Source organism: Melospiza melodia, chromosome 21 (assembly GCF_035770615.1).
Source record: "Melospiza melodia melodia isolate bMelMel2 chromosome 21, bMelMel2.pri, whole genome shotgun sequence".
NCBI classification, from domain to species: domain Eukaryota; kingdom Metazoa; phylum Chordata; class Aves; order Passeriformes; family Passerellidae; genus Melospiza; species Melospiza melodia.
Genome location: NC_086214.1, coordinates 13,731,443 through 13,750,315, shown reverse-complemented (window position 1 = coordinate 13,750,315; position 18,873 = coordinate 13,731,443). Strand labels below are relative to the sequence as shown.

Below are 18,873 nucleotides of genomic sequence, written 5' to 3'. Positions count from 1 at the left end.
CCAGCCCTGGCAGGGACCTGCTGGGACAGGGAGTGCCACCAGGAGCTCCCCAGCCCTGCTGTGCTGCTGCTGCTCCCTCCCAGCCGGGGCTGCCTGCACTCTGGGCTCCCCCCGCAGGCTCAGGCTGCCACTCCACTGCACGTTTCTGTTTGAAATGGCAGGTTAGCTTGGCTTCTTTTTGCCTTCTGTTAACCTCTCCTCCTGTAATAGAGGTTAATGTGAATTTAGGTTTTCTAGCTTAAGCTTTTTAAGCTACGCTGCCAGAATATATTGTCATAATTTTAAAATACTGTTTTCCGCTCTTTGGATCAGGCAATTGCTGTGTTGTCAGGTATATTATAGCTCAGCTCGTAGGATTTTACAGATTTCCACAGGAAATCTTGATCTGATTTTCTCAAAGCAATATGAGAGTGAGAGTGTTTATAATGTTTTGTTTATAGTGCTGTTAATTTTAACAGGATGTCATGTGAACGAGCCTTGCAAAAGTCTTTGTATAATTGTAATGCTATTCTTTAGGGATACCCAATCATACAGCTTATGTAAACAGTAAAGAAAATTGAAAATATATTTTCCTATGGCCATTGTATACACAGAAGCCTGGAATTGCATTTGGATAATGTACTACTCTTTATTAGTGATAGTTTGAAAATTCTGAAGTTTATTGTGTGCAAGTCTTAGTCCTGTGCTCCATCCATAAACCTATTCCCTCCTCAAGCAAGCTGCAAACTCTACCATTTTGCAGAGCTCTCATGGGAAGCTAGCTTCAGCATCTAGCAGCTTCTTAATATATATTCAATATTGGTAAAAAAAAAAAATCTGCTTCTGCTACCAGCCTGCTGCTGCCCAGCCAAGGCTGGTGTGGGGGAGATGAGCTGTGCTGGTACTCAGGGCCCAGAGAGGAGCGTGTAAAGCGCTGGGACACCAGGAGCTCCAAGGAATGTAGCATCCGTGAACCACTAAATGAGTTTGTATTAGTGACTGAGTGCATGCTGTATCTAAGCAAATATTTAGGTGAGCTTTAAGTGACCAAAACGTCTTTGACTGAGAAAGCTTTATTGAAATGTCCTGGAAGTGATTGCATTCACTTGCACAGCCCAGGGGAGCAAACCCAGGTGCAAAGCTGAGTCCCTCTGACGCTGGGCTGTCTGTGACATCTCCACGCGTGTGTTACCTGTGTCTGGCTGTGCTGGCACACACAGCTGTGTACTCTGCCTTCTGGAATCTCTGGTTGCAGGTGATGACTGGGCACAATTTGTTTTGTAGTCAGAAATTTGCTTCAGGCAGAAGCAGGTTGTTCTCTCTTGTGAAAGCCGAAGTTGGGAAACACCACGGAAATGTGAAGGAAATGCTGGGGCCTCACCGTTCTTGCCTGTGTCAACTTCTCCTTTTTTACTTTATTGAAAATTACTCAGTTTAAGAAAGATATAGAGTATTCTGGAAATGAATTTGGCAGTCTACAAAGGGTGTTCAGGCTGGGGCAGTGTTTCATGGATCTCCTGGATCAGTGGCTCAGGTGGTGAGGGCTGTGGTTCCTCTGCTTCCAAGTGAAGTGCCGAGTGCTTGCTGGGGTCTGAGCTGGGCTCCTCAGCGGGTTCCCTGAGCCAGTCGGGGGGTGGTGGCAGGTCGGAGCACTCGGGTGGAGGGTCTGGGGGAGGGCAGCACTCAGCTGCAGTGTTGGCTGGCTCCTGCTCTGGGGCGGGGGCAGAGCTGGCTCCGGAGCAGCCCGCGGCCGGCGGAGGCGGCTGCCCGTTCTCGGCACTGCAAGTGTGCTGGGGTGGGTTCTCTGAGACAGTCGGGTCCTCCTGCAAGTTTGTGCCTTGTTTCAGTCTCCAAGGCAGCATAAATAGGACAGAAGAGCGCTTGGTGCCGGGGTCAGGCTCCATGCAGAGGTCTGAGGTGTCCCCATCGGCGAAGGGGGAGCGGCCTGCCCAGTGGGACTGGGCCTGAGGAGGCCTCAGGCAGCATTTCCACAGGAGAATCACCGTAATGGCCAGCGCCATCCCAATCAGAATGCTGCCGAGGATCAGCGCTGCCACCCAGCTGCCATCCCCAGCCTCCTCCTCCCCTGGGAAGGCCTGGGGCTCTGTGGCAGCCTGCTCTAGGCTGGGCACAGTCGCTTGCAGGTGGTGCAGGAGGAGGCTGTCTGCCCTGGGGCTCGTGGCACTGGGGCACATGTGGCTTTCAGTCCTGGCAGCGTGCTGAGGTGCTGCTGCAGACAGGGAACTCCAGATCTCCCCACAGAACACAGCCAGCATCACCTGGTGTCTGGCCATTTCCCTCCAGCCTCTTTACAAGGGTCCTCTGCTGTTGCAGGGAAGAAGTAGAACGTGGTAACTTGTACACTGTATTTCTGCACTTTACTGCCACCAGACATTCTGTGTTAATACCATCAGACTGAAAATAACAGTCTCCCCAATATTTCACATTTCAAGCCTGTTCCCATCTGCATGATCAGTGGGTTTGGCGCTGACTTTACAAATAACAGCAGATTTTCAGCATTATGGATCATATTAATAAAGTGGCTTGTTTGAAGGTAATGGCTTATTATCGTCTTGTTTCACCTTATCAGAAAAAGGCATTGGCAGAGCAGTCCTCACAAGGTTTCAAAATAACATTTAACTATAATGTAACTGGTTATGGACCTGGAACAAACTCTGCAGCATTGACAGACAGGACTGTTAGAAGTGAAGCAGTGGCTTGTTGTGATATAAGCTGAGACAGAAGTAAAAGGCTTTTTACAGTTCTCTTAAACTTTTATTTCCTGTTCTCATATTTGTTCAGCATAGCAAAATATTTAAAAGTTTTCCAAGTACTTATGCCATAATGACACAGCATTCTAATGGTAAAGTATTTTATAAATAAATTCCTGCATGCAGATTGTGCAAATGTTGAGTTGTTGGCATGAAACAGACTTTTTTTTTTCCTGTACTGATTAGAGTTCAGCTCTCTAAATGTCTTCATATGAAATAAATTTTATAAAAATTCATCCCCTACGCAGCTCTTTTCCTTCTAAAGTCACTTTCATGCAATTTGAGCTAATTCGTTAGTTACTATAGTGCTAGTCCTGTGAAGCTATTTCTGGGAAATTAATATGCATGAGTCTTTGTGGGTTTACAAATACACAAAATTAAATTTTAAATGCAGCAGTGTAAACACACATGAGCAGTAAGTTAATGACTGGAGAACATCCTGATGTAAACTCTGACAGATTTGTAATGGGTTAAAGTGATTCTATTCAGTTTTTATCCTGCTCCCCTCTTCTCAGAATAGGCTCAGTACTTGAATGTGATCCTTACCTGCACATTTATCTTCTCTGAAGCAGGCAGCGTCTGCCTTTGTTGTTTGGAGGCTCGGGAGGGCTGTGTGTGCTCAGAGTCAGGCTGGGGAAAATGGCTCTTTTCACGTAGAACTTTGTGCAAGAGGGAGGAAGTTGCCAACCCGGCAGGAAGCGTCTGCGCCAGCAGCTCGGGGCTCCTATCTCAGATCAGATCCTGTGTCCCCTGTCCCACGGGCAAACTTCTGATCTGCCCGCCCTGGCTTCTGCAGAAAGGTGTTTGTGGCTCCTGCCACATCAGGCACCTCTGTGTATTGATGTGGAAATTCTCAAATACCTGTTTGCCTGTCTTTGTAGAAAATAGTTACGGTTTCTTCTGTGGGAATCAAAAACTCTGCGAGTTTGGGCTGGATTGGAATGGCTGATGTAATTCAGTGGTGGGTTTGCTGTGCTCTCAGGGTTATTAGTGGGAAACCACCGCTGGGTTCCTTGGTGAGTCATGGAAAGCTCTGTGGTCATGGGATGCTGGCTGCTTGCACATCCTCCCTTGTGTGGCCGCAGTGAGAGGCAGAGGGCAAAATCTGATTTCACCCTCAGCCTGTCCCTACTTGCTTGGTTGTTTTTCTGTGTGGACAGGGTTGTGACCAGCTGCCATCGCTGGTGGAGGGCTGTGCTCTGAGCAGCTGCTTCCCCTGTCTGTCCCTGTCCATACCCTGGAGTGTAACCCAAGCTGCTCTCTTGGGTCTCTGTGAGCATTTTTGCCTGGAAAGGCAGCGTGGCGGAAAGAAACTCACACCAAATATGTCTCATGGCACTTTGCAATTGTGTTCTGCCAGTAGCTACTGACAGATTCCTCTGCAGCCCTTCCTGTTGTGCCTCTCTGACTGCACTGCTTCTCTCTCTGACACTCTGCCTGCTCCTGCAGCACACACACATCCTGATCCCATACTCACACTAACCCAGTGTTTCTTTGTCTCCTCCCCATTCTCTCCAACCCCCACAGCTGATTCCCAGTTCTAGGCTAAGCATGCAGAGTCCTTCCAGCTTTGTTTTTCTCACCACACAGCCCACCTTTGAGCCTGGCAGTTGAATTTTTGAGCTCTGTCTCTGTCCTGGCTGCCACAGTGCCGTGGTCCTGCTGCTGCTCTATCTGCCCTGCCAGCCAGGCTAATGGGTGATCCAGTGGGACTGGGGTGGGGGATTCAGTCATCCTGGTCCTCTCAAACTCGTACAACCCTCTTATGTGTCACAGCTGTTGGTTACAGCTGCACAGGATGTTTGGAGCTTTGGCGCTGTGCAGCCTCAGCACTTGTAACCGCAGTGCAACAGAGCTTCTTCAGCCCGAGGGGCAGCCTGTGGAAAGCTGCTCACGTTTCCTTAAAAGAGCAAAGCTCTGCTGCAGGACAGCAGCCACAGGCACCTCCCTGGCACTGGAGCAAGGTCAGGTCTCTGAGAATAAAGAAACTAAAAGTTGTTGTGGTTGAAAGGAACTCCAGGCATGTTCTGCTTGGTGTCAGGAGAAAGTGGAGTGTGTTTCCATGATGCAGGAAATCACAGCAAGTCATCAGAGACCTTTCCTGAGCCAGCCAGTGTTACAGCAATAAAACATTCCAAGATGCCTGGTCATAGTTTTTTCTAACATCTGACTTAGAGAAATAGTATCATGTAAGCAATTAAAAAACTCATATTGCAAGTTTATTGAAGATAACAAATTGCACAAGTTCTCATATTCTAGCAAATACTACAAACTTTATCTACTCACAGTCAATGTGGAAACATAGTAATTATGGTTCCAATCAGTCTGCTTCAAAAGTAACTAAGCTGGTTTACGAAGTTCTTGATGGAAAATCCAAAAGGGCATTTTGAGGCATTCAATCCTGGGTTAGTGGTTGAATCAGAGTTGTGACTAATGTATGTTTTCCTTTGAAAAGCAACTTGGTTATGCCTGTGCAGCATCTTAGTGTTCAGAGTGTTGATCAGACTGACAGTCTGTTCCTTGTTCCCCTCTGCGCTCTTGGAGCATGGGCAGATTCTGTCCTTTAGGTTTATCCTGTTCAGCTCCTGTCACCCTGACTTCTGGTCAAAGGAGTAAAACCAGACCTGACACTACTTACAGAAAGCTATTTAACACAGTGTTACCGCCTTCTGGATCCACACATGGCTGCAGCATTCCCACTGGCATAAATGGAAAACCTCTAAAATCTGGATTTAGCTTTCCAGATTTTTTGCTGTTACTTGAAATACAAGGTTTTGCCTTACATTAATAGTGTAACAAAGGCAAAAGATGGATTTTTACTTGAGTGTGAATTAAATCTCAACTACAAAATTGGTTAAGATGGGTTTGTGTGACTGGGATGGTTCTTTGCTTTCTTGTTCATTTTCTGCTGCTTTGGTGAGTTTCTCAATAGTTTCATCTTCAGTTTTCCTTTGGTTCACAGCATCCCTCCCTGATACCAGCTCCTGCATTATCAGCTCAGTTCCACTTGTCTCCTTGGGCATCCTCTGCCACGTTCCTGCTGCTGTGGGCCACAGGCTGTTGGTGGCCAGGAGGTCCCCATTGCTCCTGGGCCTGCGTTTGCCCTGCTGGGCTCTTTTCAGATAGGAGATTTTGTTGGCTGCTATGACTGTGGACAGAAACAGGGAGATGCAGATGAGCACAAGAACTGCAATGATAATGAAGCAAATCAGTATGAGAGACTTATTGTCTTCACAGGTTTCTTTGGTCATTGGGCTCTTGGGTTTATTGCTTTTCTCTAATCCTCCTGTGGTGGAAACTGCACTTGGGGCAGGGGAAATCAAATTTTGAGTCATTGTGGAGGAGAAGGATGGCGGGGTACTTCGTATTTTGGCACGGGAAGATGTTGAATTTTGGGCCATTGTGGAGGAGGAGGATGGCAAGGTACTTTGCATTTCAGAAGGAGTTGTTTGGCTGCTGAAATTGAGGCTCAGAGGAGAATTTGTGCTTGCTTCTGTCCTGTTCTGACTCTCACTGAGGTTTTGGCTGATGGGACTCCAGGTTTCTTCTCTGAGGTGAGGGTAGCCTGTGTGGTTTGCACTTGTTTGCAGCCACAGGGAGAAGATGATCATGACAGGAAAGGCCAGGCCTGGGTTACTGCATCTCGTTGTCTGCATCTTCCTGTTGAATCCCCTGCAAAAATACAAATTGGGATGCTAGTTTAGCAGATGCTGCTTCTTAGAGGTTTGGATTGGATTTCTCAGGGAATAGCAGGATTCTTGGTGGAAAATACACGGCCTCATTTTGGGGGATGTAGGAGGGCAAGTTCAAGTGCCCAGATTGTGAAAGAATAGATTGTCTCAAACTTCTGACAGTTTGAGGTTATAGAAAACTTACAAAGACCAAAAAAGAACATGGAGAGAAAAAGAGAAGTGTTTCCTACTGGGGGCTCCGTGATGTCAGGGCAGACTCGGAGAGTTCCTTCTCTCTGAAGCTGCCCACGTTACACCCGGTCATCACTTCTGCTTTACACAAAGGCCCTGTGGAGGTTACACATCACTGGCTGCTTCTCACCTCCCTGAATTCCCCTGGGCCAGGCAGGGGAACCCTGCAGGGAAAAACTTGAACCCAAAATGTTCCTGTAAGTGACAGCAATAACTTAATGTGAACTGTGTGTAGTTCCTAGCACAGCTGTCTGGGGTACTTTAAAATGCCCAGGAAAATCTTTGTTCTCTTGTTTTTCTGCTTTTTTGTACAAAAAGCTCTTCATCACAAATGTACTTCTTGTATTTTTCTCCCAAACATTCTGCAGATTGTGACATTTTCTGTAAAACACCGCCGATAATCATGCAAATGAGAGTAACCATTCATATGTTCTGTTTCACATTTGTGTGGCATTCAAATCTGTACCTGAACTTTTCTGGAGGGTAGGAATGTGAGAGTGGGGTTGGTCAGATATGAAGATAATATTAATTATCTCAAATTAGCAGTGACAAATCAGCCAAGCAGTGACCCAGGCAGTGGGCCAGGCTGCTCCTACCCTTCCCAGGGCAAGGCTGTGTCCCACCAGAGGCTTTCTGCTGGCTCTGGTAACAGACCAAAGCGTGTCCTGTGAGTGTGACACACTCTGCATAGTGCAAATTGGAATGCTACAGGGAGTGACCAAAAGTAACATTGTTAATTTTATGGTTGTTCTTGAAAAAATGTGTTTGTTGCCTGTAAAGGTAACAAAGTGTATTTGTGTGTGGGTAAATATGAAATGTCAGAGAAGTGATGTTCCTGTGTGTGAACAGGTGAAGGGAAGGCAGGGCTACACCTGGTGTGTAAGGGGATCTCTCCTTGCACAACAAGCAAGCAACAAAAGATCTGTCTATAACTTTGCAGTTCACCCATAACATAAATTTGTTTTCCATCCTGAGATTAATCTTGTTTGTTCCGTTTGAACTGGAAACCATCTTGGTCATAAGCGACAACTCAGGTAGGATTTTTGTTTGTGTATGGTGGAAGTGACCTGGGTGATTCCTTGTAGCATACTTTGGAAAGGAGAAGGAAAGCAAACCCAGCAAAGCTTGGGGTTTGTAACATTTCAGCTGTTTGGAGCAGGACAGGCAGGGCCAGCCCAGTGTTCCTGTCCCTGCCCAGGGTGCAGCTCCAGCTCTGCCCCAGCACACTGAGCCCAGTGTTCATTGTGGGCTCCCACTCCAGATGTGCTTTTCTTACAAATCAGCGGGCTCGTCTGTGAGGGGCTGCTCTTGAAACCACGAGAGCAAAGGAACTGATCTTTAAAGAGCTGGTTTTCTTTTTAGTTCAACCCTTTGTGTCTGGGTATTGACAGGGTCTCGGTACCCAGCGAGATCTGCACTACAAGGACAACAGAGCCAAGTAGTGACTGTCACTGTTAATTCCTCAGTCTGACTGTGAATAACCTTTAACATGATGAAAAATTCAGTATATCAGCTTCCCTGATTCAGTTGGAGATACTGTGTCTACAGTTTGTTGCTATTTTTTAATTACTCAAATTTCTGTAAAAATACCTTTTCATATATTTTTCTACAAAATGTAACTAACTTTAAAGTGCAACTTAAAATAGGAGAAGGAAAATGTGTACTTACCTTGCCAAGATGTAGTTGACAGAACGTGGATGTTTCAGGTATTTAGTCCTTTGGTAATAAGATTTCTTTGTGCATATATTTGCTCCTGGGATGCAGGCAGCCATCAGTGTACAGCAGGGAGATTTGGGCAATGCTGATGTTTTTTAGGCAAACCTGTAACTGCAATGACATGTGGCCCTAAGTGGGGTACTAAAACCACAGCTATGACACACTTCCTTTGGTAACAGCTCTGCCATGACATGTTGGGGGAAAAACACCACTTGCCCAACTTAGCTCTCAGAACCACCGGAGGTAACGGGGGGGTGGAAATCTCTTGTGCAGATGAGTTTTCTGTGTTCTGTCTCCTGAGCTGTCCTGCACTCAGGTGCTATCAAGAGAAGTGTCCCAAAAGCCTTAAAGCTACACCTGTGCTCTGAGCACTTATCAGCTCTTCTGTAGCCTGTTGTTTGCTTTGGAAGAGTTAATGACAGCTCAGAACAGTGACAGGTGTTTAAAAATACCTTAAAATTTCATAAGCTGCTGATGAATTTATTTTTAATTAATTCTTACTAGAATTCAGTCTGCTGTGTGAACCCTGGAGGTGTCGTTTAGGCTGATGCATTGCCCAATCTCAAAATTCAGAGAACTTTTAAGTAAGAAAAACTGTTCTCAATTATGTGAATGTTTTTGAAAAGAGGTATTTTTGTAGGCAAGTCCTCTGTCCTCCTCAGAAGACTGACCATTCTCAGAAACACCCCCAAGCATTGGAGTGTTGCAGGATAGAGTCACTGGAGTGGCTCTGGACCCTCTGAAAAAGTTGGGGTGTGGATGTTTGATTATTAAGACTCCTGAGACAAATATCTTTTTCCACATACAAGTATAGATGTGATTTGAATGTCTAAGGCTGTCACAAAGTTAGAGGCACTCAGAGGTTGTGGGGCACTTGAGGATGAAGCTGGGTTGAATCCAAGCCCCCTCATCGTGGGCACTAAACGTGGCCAGAGCACGAGGCAGTGCCTGAGGCCGGTGTGGTGTCCCTGTTTGCAGGACTGGCACAAGGGTCAGTCTGCCTCGGGGCAGGACTGGGCTGCTCTTGGTGTGCCTGGGCACTCGGGGTTTGTGCTGCGGGCCTCAAGCATGACCCAGCCGTGTCTGTTCTGTCTTGCAGGTTCAAGACTGGTCAGATCAACGGGGATTTGCTGATCTACCACGTGCTGCTGACCCTGAAGCCATACTATGCAAAGCCATATGAAATTGTGGTGGACCTCACACACGCTGGCCCCAGTAATCGCTTTAAAACAGACTTTCTTTCTAAATGGTTTGTAGTTTTTCCAGGCTTTGCTTATGAAAATGTTGCAGCAGTTTTTATTTATAACTGTAACTCTTGGGTCAGAGAATACACCAAATACCATGAAAGGCTCTTGACAGGTTTGAAAGGGAGCAAAAGGCTTGTTTTCATAGACTCTCCAGGGAAGCTGGCAGAGCACATCGAACACGACCAGCAGAAACTCCCAGCAGCTACCTTGGCTTTGGAGGAGGACTTGAAAGTGTTTCACAATGCTCTCAAACTGGCTCATAAAGACACCAAAGTTTCTATTAAAGTAAGTGCTTTTAATGCTGTTCCTAATGATCTGTTATCTTTGTTTAGGGATTGGAATATGATTTTACTGTCTCTTAATTCGTACATACAAAATTTCATACATTCATCTTTGCTAAAAGTAGGAGTGTGAGTGTTTTCTCTGTGTGATTACCCAGAGGTGCTGCAGCAGTTTTCTGTTGTGTCCCCAAGGTTGGCTCGACCGCGGTGCAGGTGACGTCGGCGGAGCGCACGCGGGTGCTGGGCCAGACCGTGTTCCTCAACGACATCTACTACGCCTCTGAGATCGAGGAGATCTGCCTGGTGGATGAGAACCAGTTCACCCTGACCATTGCCAACCAGGGCACCCCACTGACCTTCATGCACCAGGAGTGCGAGGCCATCGTCAGGTCCATCATCCACATCCGCACGCGCTGGGAGCTGTCGCAGCCCGACTCCATCCCCCAGCACACCAAGATCCGCCCCAAGGACGTGCCCGGGACGCTGCTCAACATCGCCCTGCTCAACCTGGGCAGCTCCGACCCCAGCCTGCGGTAACAGCTCTGCTCTGCTGCTCCTCTGCTCCTCAGGGGCTCCTCAGGCTGCTCCACTGCTAGGGAGCCTCTTGAGCAAAACCACAGCTCCATACAATGCAGTTCTCAGTAAATAAAGATTGAGTTCCTGTGAGTGAAGAAGGGCACACACTGTCAGGGGAAGTGAAGGCGTGAAGGAAACTTAATTTCTCTTTATGAGAAGCAGTAGTTTGCTTTGCACTCTGTGTTTATTGGTACATACCATTTCCATGGTGTTGAGCTTTGTGTTTAAGAGCGTGGGAGCTGTACCCCTTAGAGCAGCTTGTGATTTGTGTCAGAACAGGCTCTCCCAGGCTTGGGGCTGAGCAGGGGCACCCCTGGGCTTTGGGCAGGCTCTCTCCCAGCAGCTTAGGTACACCTGGAGAGATTTAGAATTTCCTGGAACTCCATGGTGTTCTGGGAAACCCAATACAAAGCCCTTCAAACATACTCTGTCACCTTATCAGCAATTGTTCAGAGCAAGTGGAGGAATCATTTCTTCTATTTCTCCAAGGGAAGTTCTTTTTTGCTGCAAATTGTAGCCTGTCCAGGGGAAAACGTTTGGGAATTTAGATGTAATTTCTACTATAGCAGCACTGAATTGATTTTGAAATGTCAGTACTGTGATGTATAATATGTATATGTTCAGAAGTACAAGAAAGCTCTTACAAATCACATTGTTTGCTTTGTTACAGGTCTGCTGCCTATAATCTTCTATGTGCCTTAACCTGTACCTTTAATTTAAAGATTGAGGGCCAGTTACTGGAAACTTCAGGTCTGTGTATTCCTGCCAACAACACACTATTTATTGTATCTATCAGTAAGACTCTTGCAGCAAATGAGCCACACCTCACCTTGGAGTTCTTGGAGGAGTGTATTTCAGGATTTAGCAAATCCAGTAAGTAGCTCCAGTATGGTTAGTGCCATCCATTAATTTGAAAAGATACTAATCTCTAAAAGGATTTTAGATCTAGCTTAGTCAACTGAGCTTCCTCACTGGCTCTGTTGCTCTCTCCTTTTGCCATGCCTCTTTGAAGGCTCTCTGTTGGCCCAGTGTTCTTTGCTCAGCTGGGACAGTAATTGTTTCAGGCACTAAAACTGGAAGGAGGAGTTATTTATGAAGGGGGACAGTGCTGGCCGTGTGTGATGAGCGTTTTGTTGCAGGCATTGAGCTGAAGCACCTGTGCCTGGAGTACATGACCCCCTGGCTGTCCAACCTGGTGCGCTTCTGCAAGCACAACGACGACGCCAAGCGCCAGCGCGTCACCGCCATCCTGGACAAGCTCATCACCATGACCATCAACGAGAAGCAGATGTACCCTTCCATTCAGGCCAAGATATGGGGCAGCCTGGGACAGGTACTGCTTCTGCATCCTCTCTAAACAAACACTTCACATCAGGTTTCTTCTTCCTGGTCAGCATTTTATAAAGAGTTAAAGTGGAAAATGAAATAAAAATAGTGCTAAATTTAGTTTCTAGTTCTGAATCACTGGTAGTAAAACCTAATGGAATTCAGCTTTATGCTTCTAAAATTTACATGGGGCTTTTTGCCAGAAGGGTAACGAGTCCCTAACATGGATGGTTCAGTTTGTGATAGTTGTGCATCTTCAGCTAAAGAAATGAATTACTGCTGTTCAAAGGGTCGTTCACGGTGCAAAAGTCAAGTTAATCTGACTCTTTTTCTCTGTCAGATAACAGATCTCCTGGATGTAGTGTTGGACAGTTTCATCAAAACCAGTGCCACGGGGGGCTTGGGCTCCATCAAAGCTGAGGTGATGGCAGACACAGCTGTAGCACTGGCTTCTGGCAATGTCAAACTGGTGTCAAGCAAAGTGAGTTCTCTCTTTGCCTTCATTTCCTTTTAGAGAATTTCTAGTTATTTACTAATGTGACACTGAGATGCTTTCTGGTAACTCAGGACAGGCAACAATGCAGAAGCCATGATAAAATAGATTCCAAGCAGTAGAGTGATGATCGTTTTTATTGAAATTCTGAGCTGTGCTCCTGTTTGAGTAGAACAGAATGGTTGCTCTCTTTTCAGGTGATTGGGAGGATGTGTAAAATCATTGACAAGACCTGTCTGTCCCCCACACCCACGCTGGAGCAGCACCTGATGTGGGATGACATTGCCATTCTGGCTCGGTACATGCTCATGCTCTCCTTCAACAACTCCCTGGACGTGGCTGCACATCTGCCCTACCTCTTCCACGTGGTGACTCTGCTGGTGGCCACGGGGCCCCTTTCCCTCAGAGCTTCCACTCACGGGCTCGTCATCAACATCATTCACTCTCTTTGCACTTGTTCACAGCTCCACTTCAGTGGTGAGCTTTTTTGGATTTTCAATGAAGCTGATTGCTCCTTAATTTGTTTAACAAATATTTGAGTTGTCTTTCTCTGCAAACTATTCTGAGAGTTTGAAAAAAGTGGGTTGTAGTTCAGCATGAATACAAATCAGAATGAGGATATGATCAACAAGAAATGAGTATGGAATTAAAAAATATCCTACTTAGAGCAGGTGCATAGTGTAAATTGTTTGTATAATGGGTTTTAGAAAAAGAGAAGTACCAGTGATTTTCTGGTAAGGCAAAGGAGAAAATACATCTGTGCTAAAACTGGCTCATGTACATCTTGTGAAGGGTTGCATAACATAGTAACAAAAATACCAATTACATAAGGGAATTGTGAACTTAGAGTGTTAAAACAGGTATTTTATCTACTGCTGTATTTTAGCAGTCCTAAAATAATTGATATTGGCAATTTGGCTCTTCTTAGCCCAGAAGCAGCACAATGTGAAACCAGGCTGAATTTTGTGCAGAAGAAAAATTCAAAGTTTATGTGATCTTGTCTTTTTTTTTATAGTCTCTCATTTTGTCTGTAGATATCAGCAGGGAGTGTGCACACACACACACACAGAGGTGTCTGTGTGTCTGTGCTCTCATGCACAGGGTGCTGAGCCTCCTGCTCACACAGTGGGTATGAAGTACACTGAAATCAACTGAAAGGTCAGAACTGTACAGATAGTCAGTGCCAGAGCAGGGCCATCATTTTCTTCTGCTTTAACTGTATTTCTTCATGTGAGTGCCAGAGCCAAAAGCAGAGTCTGCTGCAGTTTGAACTTCCAGTTAAGTCGGTATTTCAGAGCAGGAACACTCTGGGTTTCCATTTTCTGAATGAATCACTGTGAGGAGAACAGATAGAGCCACCTCTTTACACAAGTTGCTCTGTAGAGTCTCTAGAATCCAGTCCTCGTGGCTGGTCTCAGCAGTCAGGGCAGGAGAGCAGAGCTGCTGTGCCTGACCCGGGGCAGTGGCCAAGGGAGTGGTGCTGGAATGGGCACAGGGACCTTGGCTGTGTCCCTGGGGGGAAATGTGCATTTGAATGTCCCTGGAGTCAATATAAAATGTGCAACTTTGTTCTACAGAGGAGACCAAGCAAGTTTTAAGGCTGAGCTTGACCGAGTTCTCCCTGCCCAAGTTTTATTTGCTGTTTGGGATCAGCAAAGTGAAGTCGGCGGCGGTGATCGCGTTCCGCTCCAGCTACCGCGACCGCTCCTTCTCGCCCGGCTCCTACGAGCGAGAGACCTTCGCCCTCACCTCGCTGGAGACGGTCACCGAGGCCCTGCTGGAGATCATGGAGGTGTGTGGGGATGTGGGGACAGGGGTGGGCCCTGAGGGACACGGGGGAGCCCTGAGGGACAGGGCCCTGCTGGAGATCATGGAGGTGTGTGGGGACAGGGGTGGGCCCTGAGGGACAGGCAGCCGGGGCAGGGGATGTGCCTCCTCCCTGCTGAAAGTTAACAGCTGATTTCTGAGAGCCAAACCTCTGCACATTCCCAGTTGTACAAATACATTTTCTCCACGTTACATCTATTCAAATAGTCTAATTCTCTTTAGGCTTGTATGAGGGATATTCCAACATGCAAGTGGCTGGACCAGTGGACTGAACTAGCTCAAAAGTAAGTCAGACTTCAAACCCTGAACCCTCCCTGCCTGTGCAGTACACCCAGAGTTCTCATCTTTTTGTTATGTGTATTTTGTTGTATATGTGTTGTTTAACGCAATGTGCTCTGTTTCTTCACAGGTTTGCATTCCAGTATAACCCCTCCCTGCAGCCAAGAGCATTGGTTGTCTTTGGCTGTATAAGTAAACGAGTGTCTCATGGACAAATAAAACAAATAATCCGAATTCTCAGCAAGGTATATGGGTCTGTCTCTTTTCCTTTGTGACTCATAAAGTAGCTATTTTTAGCTTTATTTTCCCATCAAATATAGAATCTGGCATAATTTTAGGATAGATGTTTTTTTTCTAGCATATTCTTGTGTAGAACTGATTGGAAATACACTTTCTGTAGGTCAGGCTTCTGATTTTAAATGGATTTGGTGGCTTCTGAATTTAAATTGAATGAGTTCCATCACTGCTGTGATTTCTAGAGTATCAGTAGGTCTCAGTATTGAGTTTAAAACTCTTGACACAGGTAGATCCAGCAGTCAGTATTTGAATAAATGAGAAATTTTCTGTTGGCATTTATCAGCATGCACATGATGCATAGCTTCCTTTTTCTTAAAGGAAGTGAATGACCTCATGTGTGGTAGGTAAATATAGTAAAGAGCTGATTTATATCAGAAAACTTTGAAGCAGGTGCCTGGCCTGACAATGATGTTCCATCATTCTAAAGCAGGTTGTGTTCCACAGCAGGTTAAAAATGTACTAAATATGTGTCCTTTAAGCATTTCATTAGAGTTTTATAGACACAAACTTTGATTGAATAGTGTCTAAATGATAAAAGAGCTTTTCTACAGCTCTTACAACCCCCTGCAGCCTGACTGTTGGGGTACATTGTGCAGTCATACATTTATTTCTGCTGTCTAAATCTCCATTTGGAAAACTTCTTGAGAGTTGGTTTAAAATGAACTCAGGCTTTGTAAGTAATTGAGAAAAACAGTTATTGTGCAGATCTTTGATCTTCTTTTTACAAAGCAAAATGTAATTATGGTTGTATTTTTAATTACTCTCTTTTTTCAAACAGGGACTTGAGAGCTGTTTAAAAGGCCCTGATAATTATAATAGCCAAGTTCTAATAGAAGCCACAGTTATAGCCCTCACCAAGCTGCAGCCTCTTCTTAACAAGGTAAATCACCACCCTTTTGAATAAACAGAGAATGTATTTTGTTAATTGTGATTATGGGTATGATCTCAGAAATACAAGTTAAATGTTGGGGATTCTGAAGTTCTCACTTCACTGTGATTCATGCGTGGAAGGAGCACATATGGGAAGTGTGGCAGATTGTGGGACCAGTGCAAAAGCTTGAGAAATGCTGGGAATGTTCTGTTCTGTTCCCGGAGCGGGGCCCTGGCAGTTGGGCAAAGGCTGTGCCCAGGCTGTGCCCGTTCCTCCCACAGGCCCCAGTGCAGCTTGAGCTGTGAGTGCTGCTGCCCTGCACGCCAGGGGAACGGCCACGTGTGGGGGCTGCTCCTTCAGCCAGCCTGGGTCACTGCCGGGCTCTGCCTCAGAGCACTCGGGGGCACTGCAGGGACAATCAGCTCCTGGTGTGAGTGAAACTTGCTCTGCAAACAGCTCTGCTCAGGGCACCCAGCGTGTGCTCAGTGCCAGTTCCTCCTGTGTGTGGTTCTGGTGTTGAGGAGGAAGTGCTTGGCCAGTGCTGTGTGCAGAGCTGCAGTCCATGTTCAGATGGAGAACCACAGACCCATTTCTGCTCAGGCTGGTGCAGGGCAGGGTGGGTCTGACACTGAGCAAGGAAGGGATGGAGGTGAGCAGGAATGGCTTGGGAGTTGCAAACAAGGCTTGAAATTCATTTTCTTTCTTCTGTTCACCTGTGAAGTGCATTAACAGGTCCACGTGAGCATCTGTTCCCTTGGAATGGGTGTGGCTGAGACAAAACCTGCTACAAGGGGGACAAACCCTGCCCTCCATCCTGGTTGTTCCTTCACCTGCAGGAACTGGCTCTAAGGGGCAGTGGTGGCTCTTTCTCTCCCTGCAGGACTCCCCTATGCACAAGGCTCTGTTCTGGGTGGCCATGGCCGTGCTGCAGCTGGATGAGGTGAACCTGTACTCGGCAGGGACAGCCCTGCTGGAGCAGAACCTGCACACCCTGGACAGCCTGCGCGTGTTCAACGACAAGGTGAGCCCACAGCCTGCGCTCCTGCAGCCACCAGAGCTGCAGAAAAGGGGAAAAACCCAGCTTTGTCCTTGTGAACTAAACCTGAATTTGCATTAGAAAGTATTACACTCGAGTGATATCCACAGATAAAGGTGTGGAGAGAAGTTGTCATTACTCGGTTGGAAACTGGAACAGAAATGTCCAGATGTGATCTGTGAGAAAGTGTTTGATATTTTCCTGTAGCCTCTGAAAGAACTGTTCTGCCACTTAAACAAAAAACCCAACAAACTTGACATGTCCTGAGTAACTTCAACTAAGGTGCTCTTGTATTTTGTTTTTGTGGGTCAGAGCCCAGAAGAAGTGTTCATGGAGATCAGGAGACCACTCGAATGGCACTGCAAACAGATGGATCATTTTGTTGGGCTAAATTTCAACTCCAACTTTAACTTTGCACTAGTGGGACATCTCCTGAAAGGTAAGAGTGCATAATGCTCTTTGTTTGAGATGGCTCATACTTCAGGAATATAAACAAGTCAAGAGATAAATGGGCCACATTGGGTGATGGATTTTGAGAAACTTGGATTACAGAGTAGGTACAGAATTAAACACTCTTGGATTAAAGGACTTCACCAGTTTTACTTTATATGTCTCCTGTGAAGGTCTTTAGTGCTGCTGCTAAAAGTTCTTAACTGTCACAGGGTGCAGAGCTTCATTTGCTGCAGTCTTTTACTTCTTCCTCCAAGAATATCTCTCCCTGTTTGCCTGTGCTCAGGCTCACCGGGATTTATAGAAGACTGATTTGTGAGATAACAGATATAATGTATGCACAGACATTTGACATTATGCAGTTTTGAGGGAGGGGTAAAAAGAATTAGTCTTAAATGTGCCATTTCTAGTAGCACTGTGCTCTCTTACCCTTGACATAGAATGTCTGAGAACGTGCTGGAAAATATTTATAAATGCCTTCAAAATATTAGTGCTTCATAAATATGGATTCAGAAGTTAAATACAATCTTTTGTTTCTTAGGGTACAGGCATCCTTCCCCTACCACTGTAGCAAGAACAGTGAGGATTTTGCACACACTCCTTGCTCTGGTTAACAAACACAGGAACTGTGACAAGTTCGAGGTGAACACCCAGAGCGTGGCTTACCTGGCAGGTAATGAACCAAACCTCCTTTCCAGTCTGAGCTGACTGAAAAGGACTGGTTATTGTGGGATTCCTTCAGGTTCAGCTTGTTAAAATTGTACAGCACAAAGAAAACTTGTAACTGGTGGACAGGAGTGTGGTCAGGGTGGGCACATTGGGAAGGTTTTTTGGGGGCTGAGGGCTTTGCCAGCATAGCACATCCTCTACAGCTTTGGCACTTCTTCAGGGAGGCTGGAGGTTTCTTGGTGTAAATAATCCAGTGTATGCCTGACAGCCTTCAAGTTTCCAGTGGTCTGGACACAGAAATTGTGACCATGTGAGGGCAAATTTGTAAATCTTGTCATTGTAACTGGATGGGAAACAGAATTCTTTTTAAATTATCTGGTTTTAATCTGTACATTCCCTAAGGTGTAGCTGCAGCTCAGTGGTGTTGGTGTAAAGGTACACTGATGCCTGTAAGAAATGCAGAAGGCTGGAATATTGTTTCACTGTTGACTGTGTTCTGCTGTGAAAGCTTCCCTTGCCTTGCCTTGCCTTGCTGTGTGTTTGCAGCCCTGCTGACGGTGTCGGAGGAGGTGCGGAGCCGCTGCAGCCTCAAGCACAGGAAGTCTCTCTTGCTGACAGACGTGTCAATGGAAAATGTTCCCATGGACACATTCCCCATCCATCACAGTGACACTAGCTATAGGTTGGTTGTCTCACTTTTAGATCAGTTACCCACATTGCAAAGCCTGGTTCCTGTAGTGAGTGAGCTAAGCCCCACTGATAGCGCTGAGTCCTTGGGCTGTGGTGGCTCCTGAGCAATTTCTCCTTACACTGGGGTCAGGAGTCACAGAAATTTGGATGTGCAATTCATGCAGATTTAATTTTCAGAGCTTAACTGCTCTGGAGGCTGTTAAACCTTTTGCTAAAATCTCTCTACGAGACCTGATTTAATCTTATTTATATTTTAGAGGAACATTTTGTTTGTCCTTTTAAGAGCTCCAGGGCATGGAGCTGTCTGTCCCACTGGGAAACCTTGACACCTTGTTACAGCCTGTGTGCAGCCAGAGAGATCAGCCAGGAAATCAACTGGAAGTGCCAAGGAGAGCCTGTGTCCTCAACAGGGAGCACTTCCCTCATGATCTCTCTTTTTAGC

General features: G+C 46.1%; 3 protein-coding genes across 8 annotated transcripts in view; 1 reads left to right on the top strand and 2 right to left on the bottom strand.

Moving 5' to 3' along the window:
• NF1 (neurofibromin 1) overlaps nt 1-18,873 on the top strand; it is a 73,395-nt gene that overhangs the window by 42,875 nt on the left and 11,647 nt on the right. For all 5 annotated transcript variants that reach the window (XM_063173803.1, XM_063173802.1, XM_063173801.1 and 2 more), the window contains 14 exons: nt 9,489-9,921; nt 10,110-10,450; nt 11,164-11,366; nt 11,633-11,826; nt 12,160-12,300; nt 12,510-12,789; nt 13,890-14,104; nt 14,362-14,423; nt 14,549-14,663; nt 15,494-15,595; nt 16,467-16,607; nt 16,935-17,061; nt 17,614-17,745; nt 18,288-18,423. In XM_063173803.1, coding sequence (XP_063029873.1) covers nt 9,489-9,921; nt 10,110-10,450; nt 11,164-11,366; nt 11,633-11,826; nt 12,160-12,300; nt 12,510-12,789; nt 13,890-14,104; nt 14,362-14,423; nt 14,549-14,663; nt 15,494-15,595; nt 16,467-16,607; nt 16,935-17,061; nt 17,614-17,745; nt 18,288-18,423 — 2,622 coding nt within the window. The remainder of the gene's footprint in view (nt 1-9,488; nt 9,922-10,109; nt 10,451-11,163; nt 11,367-11,632; nt 11,827-12,159; nt 12,301-12,509; nt 12,790-13,889; nt 14,105-14,361; nt 14,424-14,548; nt 14,664-15,493; nt 15,596-16,466; nt 16,608-16,934; nt 17,062-17,613; nt 17,746-18,287; nt 18,424-18,873) is intronic.
• On the bottom strand, nt 1,037-3,619 carry EVI2B (ecotropic viral integration site 2B). 2 transcript variants are annotated; one of them, XM_063173806.1, is made up of 2 exons: nt 3,297-3,619; nt 1,037-2,304 (listed from the first exon to the last, which is right to left on the bottom strand). In XM_063173806.1, the coding sequence occupies exon 2, from the start codon at nt 2,271-2,273 to the stop codon at nt 1,455-1,457; it is 819 nt and encodes a 272-aa protein (XP_063029876.1). In that variant the 5' UTR covers nt 2,274-2,304; nt 3,297-3,619; the 3' UTR covers nt 1,037-1,454. The 2 variants fall into 2 exon arrangements, with proteins under 2 accessions (XP_063029876.1, XP_063029877.1); XM_063173807.1 differs by having other exon boundaries at nt 1,037-2,301.
• EVI2A (ecotropic viral integration site 2A) lies at nt 4,948-8,489 on the bottom strand. The gene is made up of 2 exons (XM_063173811.1): nt 8,342-8,489; nt 4,948-6,422 (listed from the first exon to the last, which is right to left on the bottom strand). Exons 1-2 carry the CDS (start codon nt 8,443-8,445, stop codon nt 5,582-5,584), a joined length of 945 nt encoding a protein of 314 aa, XP_063029881.1. The 5' UTR covers nt 8,446-8,489; the 3' UTR covers nt 4,948-5,581.